Source organism: Egretta garzetta, unplaced genomic scaffold (assembly GCF_000687185.1).
Source record: "Egretta garzetta isolate BGI_Z169 unplaced genomic scaffold, ASM68718v1 scaffold256, whole genome shotgun sequence".
NCBI lineage: Eukaryota > Metazoa > Chordata > Aves > Pelecaniformes > Ardeidae > Egretta > Egretta garzetta.
The window spans coordinates 3,018,370-3,029,770 of NW_009260073.1; the positions used below are offsets into that span (position 1 = coordinate 3,018,370).

At 40.5% G+C, this 11,401-nt stretch overlaps 1 protein-coding gene across 1 annotated transcript in view; it reads right to left on the bottom strand.

Annotated features, from left to right (window-relative positions):
• Positions 1-10,442, bottom strand: part of KLF3 (Kruppel like factor 3) — a 26,246-nt gene extending 15,804 nt beyond the window's left edge. The window contains exons 1-2 of the mRNA XM_009641276.2: positions 7,900-10,442; positions 983-1,079 (exon numbers count right to left, since the gene is read on the bottom strand). Coding sequence (XP_009639571.1) covers positions 983-1,039 — 57 coding nt within the window. The 5' untranslated portion in view covers positions 1,040-1,079; positions 7,900-10,442. The remainder of the gene's footprint in view (positions 1-982; positions 1,080-7,899) is intronic.
• Positions 10,443-11,401: the final 959 nt, after the last annotated feature.

Below are 11,401 nucleotides of genomic sequence, written 5' to 3' on the forward strand. Positions count from 1 at the left end.
ACTCCCCTTGCTCTAGCATTGAGCAGCTGCAGAATGAGTCAGATCAGCTTATCTGGCAAAAAAATAAGGGTATTTTTGGTTGGTTAGCAATTCTGACCATTCTATGAGCTGATTCAAAGGATCCAAATCATTCTGTGGCCACACAACTGCTTCATATACAAAGGAGACACAGATCTGGAAAGGAGGGAGAAAAGCCTGAACCTTCCCTTTCAGCAGCATCCTACAGTTGAATAGGTGAAGTGTATGTGAAACTGCTTCCTAAGGCTGTATTTCCCTGGCAGACTAAATCATCACAATTCCCACTGTTACCATCCCAGCCACATGCTCCTGCTGCTCTTGCTCATCATACTCTTCTCTGAAGTGACCCTATACACCAAGTTGATGGAAAATTACCCAAACGAAAAGTCTCCCCTTGCCCTTTTTTCCCCGTTCCTCCTCCACTGCCCTGGTTCTCATCTGTTCACATGGTAAGATAACGTACTTGGCTTACCCAGCAAACAGACGTTACTTTTTTGTCAGAATTAATTCTCTGCTGTTTAGAGTGCAGAGTTAGCCCCAGGCACATGTTTTCAAGACCAAGAGAGAAACAGAAAAGGGGATGGTGAGCAGCTGTTTGTTTAGTTCAAAGGTGTAACATCAAAACCACAGGCCCTTGCCACTTCACTCTGAAGTCTGGCAACTTAAATTCAACCCACCTCCATCAGCAGCATGAGCTACAGAGATCGTATTTGCACCATAGTGGCTCAGGAGTACTTGGATGTTCTCTACTCTGGGGATGGGAGCACCAGCAGCGGTAACGGGGCAATACATTCATAAACTACAGAAAAACTTTTTCTAGAACATAAATCTGGCTGCCCTAAAGACAAAATGTAACTTCACAGCCTTTCCTAGGCTTGTCCAAAGTTTAGAGAAAACTTGGTATCAATTTAAAGATGGAAAAACTACAGAGTCATCACAAAGGCTGAAATATTTTCAGTCTTACCACTGAAACAGGCTCCATGGCTTCTTGCTTGATAGGGACTGGGTCAAACATTAGCATCTTTTTTATTCACCTGTTCTGATGCCTCTGATGTCCTGGCCTGCAGGGGAAAGACAAGGTGTTAGAAAGCCACAGGAATCCCCCTAATCAACTTTCTGAACTGTAAAGAACTTACTATTTTGTCAGATTAATGTGAATATTTATCCATCTCTAACATAGCTTCTTAAATATTTGGCTGGGCTTCATTTAAATATTTCAGTTACTGTAAGTTTCTTCTTTTCCAGTTGCTATTGAAACAAAGGGACATCTGCTCACTTTAATGAAGTTAATTTGAATTTTTATTGTGTATGTCAGCTTACCAAGAGCACAGAATTGTCACTTTCATTAGCTGTCACTAGTATGTAAACACATCACAGCTTAAAATACGCATTTCTCATCAGCATTATAACTTCAGAATAATCTTGTTCAGCTGGTAATACAGTGAACCAATTCTGGAGAGGTATCTCTTGTCCTGATAGAAGAGTTGAAACTTTCACATACAGTGTTATTGAAACCAATGCAAAAAAAAGATTAAAATCCAGGACTAATTTGGAGAGGTACGGTCAACATGCTGCAATGACTTAACCTAAAAAATACATCAGTTATTTCCCTGAGATCACAGATTTAGTGATAGTCCAACAACAATTAGTGCTAAATGTTCAAAAGAAAAGCACTTCAAAAAGTCTGGTTGTATTCTGTGCAGTTTCAGCTGTTTTTTCTACAGAGTGTTCAACCTCACTTGTCCAATTCTAGCTTATCTCAAACTGCCTGAAATAAAAGTATTTAGCATAAAGGGTTTCTTAACTCAACTATCATGCTACACATTTGCCATGGTCAACTTGGAAAGATGCTGTGAAGGAAAGGAGGAGATACCTCTTCTGGGGTAAGCCATAAGGGTACAGAGTGTAAGCCAAAAGAAGCAAAGGGAAGTTGTTCTCAATGACATTTAGATGTTGGCAAGCTTTATAAATCACTTGAGGTTATACGTTGTATGACTGAAGTTAAAGGAGCAAGATCTGACCACTGTACAGTGCACAGCCCTGCCTGGAAGTGGCATGATCTCTATTAAGTTGGGAAGACAAAAAAAAGAAGTTACACAAATTCAATTTTGACCAGTAGATGGCACTGGAAAGAAACGAATACAGCCTGACTACACCATCCAGACAATTTCACCCTGCTGAATTAGGCTAAAGGCTCAACAATGGATTTGTAGTTGGGGCTGGAAAATTCTCCCAGAACTTTAAATGTAAATTTAAAGATGTACCTGCTCAAATTAAAACAATTCTAATAAGCCTATGCTAATGAAAAATCTTGCAATTAACTATCACGTGTGATTATAGATAAAAATTTGTCAACAGCTTCCAGAGAAAGATGGCATGAGTTGTTACAAGTCTATCATTAATTATTCAGGTATATGAATAAAGTTTAAAGACTTCTGGAAATATATTGTAACAGTGTACATTTTGAATAATGGAAACACACAAGTATCAAAAGTTAATTAAAGTATCTTTGTAATTCTTCTTACAAAAGTCAAGGGCCCAACAAAACCAAATCACAAAAAAAGAAGGAAACAAATAGAGCAGCTCAATGCAAATTACAGTTTAAACTTCACTTGTAGTTTTGTTTTAGAAGCAATTTTTGTGCAAGATGGCACTATTTGCTAAAAGTTGTGATAAGTTTGTAAATACTTTAGGTATGTTTGTGAGAAGGTTATTAACTGTACTGTTTTTCTTTGAATGGTTATCTTTTTCAGGTTTTTAACATTTGACATAGCTAGGACTAACATTTCAGAAGACTGCATTCCCAGAAATCTACCCATATATCTATGCATTAAATATATATATGTGTTTCTATGCATTATTCACACACGTTCTCACGTACATATATGCATTGTAAAAATAGAAAAAAGTTATACTTTCAGACATAAAAAATGCTTACAGTAAAATGTAGCATCTCAGACCTCATATGTACGAATTTGGAACTACTTGCTTTCAGGTTTCCAGAAACTTTCAATTTTTAGTTTATATGTGCATAGATAAAGTGACACACCAATCTGTACTTTAGTGAAGGAAGAAAGGGAAGAGGAGGAAGAAGAGGAAGGAAAGAGAAGGGGGGTGGGCAGGGGGGAGACGGAGAGAATTAAATAAAGAGTTTGTTCTAAGCAAGCAGTAACGGTCCCAGGCTACTCTTTTTGTCATTTTTGCTGTTTAAAATTGGATTTTCTTCAGTTTAAGAGTTACTCCATTTCACTTTTTATTTCAAGAAAGTGTGTGAAAGACACTTGATACATATTTCACATGTCATGCTATACATTTGAGCATTTCCTGAGAGGGCTCTAAATTACTGTGCAGGAATTAGACTGACAGAGACAACAGAAAGTGTAATGCCCTGAATAAAAGTGAAAAGTCATTCTCAATCTTTCTCAGGTGCAGTCATCTAAGAACAGCAAAGGAAAATGCTACTTTTATTGCTGCATGATAGCACAGAAATTGAGCCCTTCTTTATCACATGTTACTCCTAAGCGGTAGGTTTCTTTTCCCCATTTGATAGTGACTGGAAACCAATTTTCAAGAAAGGAAAATTGAGTAATACATAACGCTTGGTCCTGTTGGTCCAGATCAGAGGGTCAGATTCTTATTTGGTGGGAACTGATAGAGCTGCTATAAAGTCAGCATAAACCAGCTTTGGGTCTGGCATTTAAAATTCAGCTCAGAAGGACGCCTTCCTAAGGCTGTTGCAAATAAACTCACAAAACAATTCTTTCCGTATTGAAAAATAATGCTCCAAATTGATTGCTTGGACCACATTCACAAACAAAATACATACATGCGCACTCACACACAAGTAAAGCATGCTACTTCTAGTAAGAAGTCAATAGTTTTTCCTGGTCTATTTGTAAAATCAAGCCTATTAACTCAAACTCTCCCAATCTCTCTCTCCTAAACATTTGAGAAGGGGCAATAGGGAAGGTAAACAGCCTTATCTGTTTCCATTACAGAGGAATGAAAAAACAGTTGGGTTCTACTTTACACACTGATTTCATAATGTACTTGTTTGAAAGCCCGCAAATTGTTTAGTAAATACAATTAATTTCTGGAAAATCAAAATACCATCTCTCATTCCTGAGGTACTCTGGAAAAAACAGTGAGGAGACAACAATATATCCATATTAAGTGTATTTAAAAATAAGGGCCTTTGTCTTTCACATTATTAGATAAACTATTTTGCATTAAAGGGTTTTTTTCATGTGGGTTAAAAGAATTTAAAATGCATGTAATCTGAAACTAAATAATTAACTACAATCCGGTAGGCAAACATTCCACCCTCTCTTTTTTTTTGCTCTCCCTCTCTTTTTCTGCTAACAAGCCACCCAGTTTTACTTTCTTGCCTCCTCCCATTCACTCCACCCTGTGGATCTCTGCCAAGTCAGTCCAACTTGTCCAAACAGGACATGGCTTTTGATAAGATTTTGCTCACACCCTGTATTTCAGAAAGACAAATGAAGCAATTGGGGTTTGTATGCAAATGAGGACAGGTGCAAGGTAAAGTCCAGGCAAAGTCCCCCACTATTTTCCTATCTGAAGTCCAAAGACGGCAAGCCAGAAAAAACACAAACTCTGCCATTATGATCCAGTATGCAGCGAAGTATCCCTTCCAGGAGGGAAGTTCATCATTGGTAGAGCTCACCACCTTGTCGGGATTGAAGACTTCTTGATATTAACTTCCTGACAGGTATGGTTTACTGTTTCAGAGATATAATTAAGAGCAAATGAAAGCTTAAAGAAGGTACTTAACGTGTATTCTGACAACAAGGACTTGTACAGATTATTTACCCTGGATGAAATGAGCAAAGCAGTTAAAGAATGCAGCCAGATTACACATCTGCACCGTACAGCAGCTGGAGAAGAGAAACTGCATTGCAGCTACTACTCCCATCAGCTCTGTACATCTACCTTCAAGGTCTGTCAACTCTGCAGACCTGTTATGAAAGGAAAGGGTGGGGTGGAGGGACAGTTTTGACTGTTCACATCCAACAATTACAAAGCCTCCCCCTAACATAGAGCCTCTGCTCTCATTAAATACTCTGGAAGAGCAGTCAGTAACCTGACAGATACTCTTCTTGGGGACCAGAAGGGGTGGTGACCATAAATTCTGCCTCTCTTCACCCTGCATGAAAGCGTGCATGGGGTTTGCTTTCTCAATCTTTGTGCCTGGGGGAAGCAAGAAATGCTGCCCTGTGGTACAGTGAAGCTCTGTCTAGAAGCTTCAAGGTATGATTGTTACTGTTGGTATAATTACAGAACAATGTAATGATATCTGCTAAATTAGCGCTGTGTGAGTACCCTCTGCAAAGACACTGCAGCTCTTGCAGCACTGTTGGCATCTAGCAGCCAACCTAAGTCATGTGGCCAAAGCTCTTCAGTCCAAGCCCTTTGGGACTTATGCTGTTGCTCTGAAACTTTTACTTCTTCTGTGAGCCTCGAGTCAAACTTCCCCGATAGTAAGGAGAAGTGATAATGTCAGAAGACTCTCCACTGATGAAATCCAAAGTGTGGGAAGGTTTTCTTAACTTGGGTGAGAAGTCTTCTTCAGCGGAACCTTGAAGGAGAGCTTGACAGAGAAAAACCAGTTTCTGAGAGCAGGATTCCCTGGAAAAGGTAGAAAAAGCTTTCCACAACTAGTAACAAGATGTGTTTGCACTGACTGTACCAGTTGCTCATCAAGACCCGAGTCAGCAAAAAAGTGTTTCTGAAGTTCCATTAACTTTAATGGGAAGTAAGCAAGCGCTTAACTGCACTGGGCCCCAAAATAGCAGCAGGCAAAGAAACTCTCCAGCTCAGCACAGCAGTCACATTCAGTCAAAGTGAGCAAGAGCAGGGGAAGGAGCAAAGGCCCAGACATGGTGCTGGGGGAAGGGACCAGAGCAGCCAGTCCCCAAAGAACAGAGCAGGGGAAGAATCATGAAGAACTAGTACACCAAGAAAATGTTTTACTGATTGACAGCCTTCTGTGTCTGTTTATTCACTGGATTTCCACTGGTAAACGGCAGTAACTGTTGAAAAAGCTAGGATATCATGTAAAAAGAAAATGGTACCTGGGAAAAAAATTTCTGCTGAAACTTTTACTTGATAGGCACGAAGAAAAAGAATATTTCTACAGGATTCTGCTATTTAGTATTTCAGACTATTTTTGCTTTCTATTGACTTGAGAATCTTTTACCTTCCTCCTTTCAGAACTGCAAGCAGGCTGAAAAATCTGGGGGTTTTGCACAACTTGTGCATCCTAACTTTGCTGATGTCACTTTGTTTGACTTAGAACTGCTCTGACGTAATAACTTATCAGCTGTGTAGCAGACTAATCGGTATTTCCATTGAATTTATAATAATACTGTTGGAGGCTCTTTGAAGCCACATGCCTGGAAATGGTTTTCTTGTATGTAAAAGTTTTGGGAAAAAAAGAAGTCCTTGCAGTGCTCACTAAGAAAATGTCTTCTCTACCAAGGAAAAATGGAGCCCACGTAAACACTGTTCAACTTTCAATTCTACATTTACTGAACCTAAGGGGGAGAGAAAGAAAAGCTCTTGAGGCACCTCCATTAGACAATATTCTCCCTTATCAGGGCAGACTGTTGTCTGGTTTCCTGTCTCAAGCTACTTCTTAGAAGGAGAAACAGTCTAGTAAGGATAAAAGATCAGACTTCTGAAAACAAGTGAGGTATGTGGAATGGTATGATAATCTTTCCCTTCCAAACTGAACTTTGTTTTTTTGTTGTGTTTTTCTTAAGAGATTAGTTTTGAAGGTAATTTAAATGGAGAGATATAAATCCTATCTTTTTATTATGAGGGAAGAATGACAGAAAATGCCATTCTCTTACGTAAAGGGTTCTGCTATTTCGTGATACATACGAAACAGAGATTCAACGTTTTTGACAGTATGGGGGAGAAGAAAAAAAATCTAGTCCTAAAGAAAGGAAGTCTACATTTCTGAACAATAGCCTAAATGATTAATTTGAATGAGGATTTGAATACAGGGCAAATGTTGATGAACTGCTGCGTATCTACGGAAGTGGTGGGAAAAAAAAAAGAAAAACAAACCAGGGAGAAGAGCTGGGTAGTGTAGAGGGTACAAATGAGACGGTGATCAAAGCAGGTCAGACTCTTTAGAAGTGGAAAGTCTGTCATGCCTTCATGGATCAAGTTAGTTTGTTGGTAACACACACTGACTGCACGATAGGCAGACCACGCATTTGTTTTTTTTTCCATTCTGACTTAGTTTACTATTAAAAACCTGTTAGAGCTCTATCTTTCCATTTGGCTGATCTACACTTACACTTCCTTCCCCTGGGAGACATCCACTATGGCTACAAAACCCTCACAGGAAGCCTCAGCATCAAGTGAATGTTTAACTGGGAAGGGTTAAGTCTCTCCTAAAATCAGCTCTGCCAAACTTCATATTCCGGATTGGAAGCAACTAGCCTCGGAATGAAAACACAAAGCTTCAATGCTGACAGCATAAAAGAACTCTAAAAGACCTCCTGGTTAGCAGTGTTAATTAATATTAAAAAGTTGGTTTACAAAACTATTATAATTTTAATCTCGGCCCCTGATTTTGTAGAACTTCGGCTACAAAAAGGTGTGAACCACAAAATTTACTGCATTTATTATACACCGGTTTCCAATATTAAATGCAACACTTTTCCTCTGTCATGGGAAAAAACATTAAATATGTTTGAAATCCCGTGCAAATTAACAGTACCAGAATTAAGATATTTAATCGGGTTCTAAGGGATAAACTCATCCATGGTATTCTAAAAGTCACAGAAAAACAACTAAGTAAAAACAACCGAGAGTACAAATGAAAATGATCAATAAACAACTTACCAAAACTGTGTGGCCAAATACTTCTTGTTATCTGGATTTCTGAACAGACAAGAAACAAGTTGATGTAAGGATGTGCACATAATTCAGTAAAAAGTATTTTTTACATACAGTTAAGCCCTGAAAGAGGAAGTTTAAAGCATGTAGTTCGGATACTTCTTAAAAGATACCTGCCATGATCACAAACAGCTTACTTTTACCATACAAAAAAGCAACAGCAGGAACTAAAAGAATACTTTAAAAATGAGTGAAATAAAAAAGGGGTAAAATGAAAGGGTGGAAGTCTTCCCGTCTGTACAGCAACCATGCATATTCCGGCCCTTCAGTGACAGAGAAGAATAAACACTCCATCTTGCATTTTCATCCAGGGCCTGATTCAAAGCCCACTGAAGTTAATGCAAGTCTTTCTCTTCATTTCAATGAGCTTTGGCTTGGGTCCTTTAGCTCTTCTTCCGTCATCCGATCCAAAACAACAGAAAGATTTATGTTCTCTTTCTGAATTTCCTCTCGATGTTTATCTATGACTGCCTGCAACAGGGTGGGGGGAGAAGACAAATCTAAAAACGGGAGTAAAAAAATGTTTCTGCCCTCGAAAATGCAAAACGTGGGACAGCCATACTTATTTATTCCGAAGGAAAGTTAGCCCACAGTGCCTTATTTTCTGTATTGCATCTGGAAGACGTGAATCTTCTCGTTTGTGTGAGGAGAAAATACCTATTCCTTTCAAGATCCGGAAACACAAAGTGCTTACGGTGGGCCATTCAGGTTGGGTAAGGGCAGAAGCCAAAACCCTCTTACAAGTATGAGCCTACAGATGTGGGTTCTCTTCTCAGTGACACTCGTTTTACACCAGAGTAACTCCGTGACTTTAATGGAGCTATTCCAGATCGGCCGATGAGCAAGTGAGAGCAGAAAACTGGCTCACAACTTTCTGGAGACTCGAGTACAAGTTTTCAGCGAAGAGAGCGAAGCTTTCGAGTTCACCCCCAATAAATATATTGGAGTTGAGGGCGTTTGTTAAAGGTTAACTTGGAAACCTTGTTATGACATAACACAGGCATCTTAAGCAATCGTGAGTGTGTAGAGACATGATAACTCATTGGGTGGGGATTGGGAGTTGAGGGGCAGTGACAAGGGGCCTGGACGAGGCTACCGATCTGCCAGAAAACAGCCTGAAACAGGAAAGAGCACCACATATGCCACTTGGAATGTGTGACGCAAACCTCAGCCTTGAAACAAAGAACAGGAAACAGCTCTGCTGGCTGTGCTGGGGAGAAAGCAGAGAGAAACATTTAGGCGGCCCTCCCTGACCCTATATTCATGAGCAGCTGGAGTCTTTTAAAACAACAACAGTGGGTGGAGGTGTTTGTTCATTGGGTGTGAATAAAAACACTGTCCTTATGCAGGGGACCTGCCCTATTTACAAACAGGCTCCCTGAACATAAGGGAGCAGGAGATTTTTTTAGACACCACGGGTCATGCTGATTAGCTGAAAGTCCTTCCCTAGGACCAATTGGTTTATTACTGTATTTACAGAATGCCAGTAGCTAAACAGAGCTACAGCTTCAAGACATCAAACAGGCAGCGCCCAGCCTGGCAGTAAGCACCTTCTTCGTAGGCAGAGCTAGGGGGATCAGACCTTTGCAGGGGAGATCTGTAAAGCCAGGGCTGCTCCTGGACAGCGTCTCACTTTTGTTCAATAGCTGAGAGCCAACATCACCCAGTGCACCCAAGTTTATTCTTCTAAGCCAGCACATGCTTAGCCTTCTACATCCCTGTTTCACAGGCACTCAGACTTCATCTCAGGACCTGATTTTCCCTGAATATAGTGCTTTTATTTTTGAAGCACCCAAATATACAGCTGAATAAATGAAATAAGCTGACGACACGAGGCAGAGGAAAGGCACACTTTGTCCAGCCGTCATGCCACAGAGTATCTTCAACATTCGCTTTCCTTCAAAGCCTTGGTTTCAAGTACTCTCTCTTCTCCTACGTACTTTGCATCAGTTATTTATACACCACGGGTGGGACATCTAATATTATCCAATGTGAGAATGTGTTACGGCAAATTATGTGGACGAGTCCCAGAGTAACACTAATAATTGCTGTGGGGTTTCACAGCTCGAGTTTAACAAGACACATGAGGTGACAACCGGTTAGTACAGCATCTACACAGCAACGTCTTAGGTGCAGGTTTTATGCTGATGGTATCAGTTCCGTACTTTCTTCATACTGAATCTGGAAATGTAAGTAATTTGGTGGTTGTTTAAATCCCATCTCTATTATCTCAGAGCCTTTGACTAATCTCACTCACATTTACATCATTATTTATCCGAAGACTTTTGCTTTTGGCTAAACAGGTGTTGCCTAGGTCGAATCCTTGCAGTACCTAAGGGCTCCATCGCAGCTTCTCCTACTGAGAAGAAATTTCGCTCGGTTTCTCAGTGAAGGGAGAGACCATTTAATACCTTTTTCTTTTCCCCTGCCCTTACCCCCAGTCTCCCTTGTGGTCTGTAACTTATCTATAACAGGGCGTGCAAAGGGGAGGGGGGGGGGACAGGGGGGAGGCGGGGAAAAAAGGTATTTGCCTGCTTGGGAAAAAATAGAAAAGGCCACTCAAGTCAGCTTCAGGTTTTTTGTATTTTGATACTAGACAAAACATTCTTAAAAATACAAGAGGAAAGTTAGTCTGAAATAAATCTCTTCAGGGTCAAGCAGGATTATCAAATCCAGATGTAAAATTCCTCTCACACAAGAAGCAGCTCCTCCTGCGATTATCGAGACAGTGTATCTTAAAAGTATTCTATGGAAAAACTATCAGTGGTCAGCCATGTAATCCTCTGTTTTCAATACAGGTAATAAACATTTATGGATATTAGTTTAAATAAAGTCAAGTCTTCAAAGCTCTCCTATCAGCCGCCCAAATTCAGTTTTTCCCAACAATAAAACCTTCAGAGTTCAGCTCCACAAATAGTGACACTTCCTGAATTTTCAAAGGCAAGGAAGTAAATAAAACGCAGCAGACAGTGCAAGTACAGTACCGGAATCACCAGGGGAGTACACAAAGCAACTTCAATGTATTTTTTTTTTTTTCAGATAACTCTTGAATGACCACTTGAGCTATTCTGAAATAGGTCTTCCTCCCAAACTCTGCTTAGGTGATCTCCCAGTGCGGGTGCCTGTCGCTGAACCTTCTTTTTCCAGGGCTCCCCTAAGCTGTGCCAGGTGCTCACCTGACAAAGGTCCAAAGCAAATAACTCCCATTCCCATTTCGGCTTTAAAAAACAACACCACCCCCCGGCCCCCCAACCGGGCATCCAGAAACGGGAAGCAGATTGCCGTCGTTATTTCTAACTCCACACTTCGCTGCCGTGCTGTCCTACGCGCCACGCGTTTTAACTTCGCCTACATCGCAGCCAAGCGGTGCTAGGGCTCGATGACAGTACGAGGGGCACGTTTTCGAGAGCCGGCCTCATCCCTGACTTCCCCGGGAGTTAAACCGGGG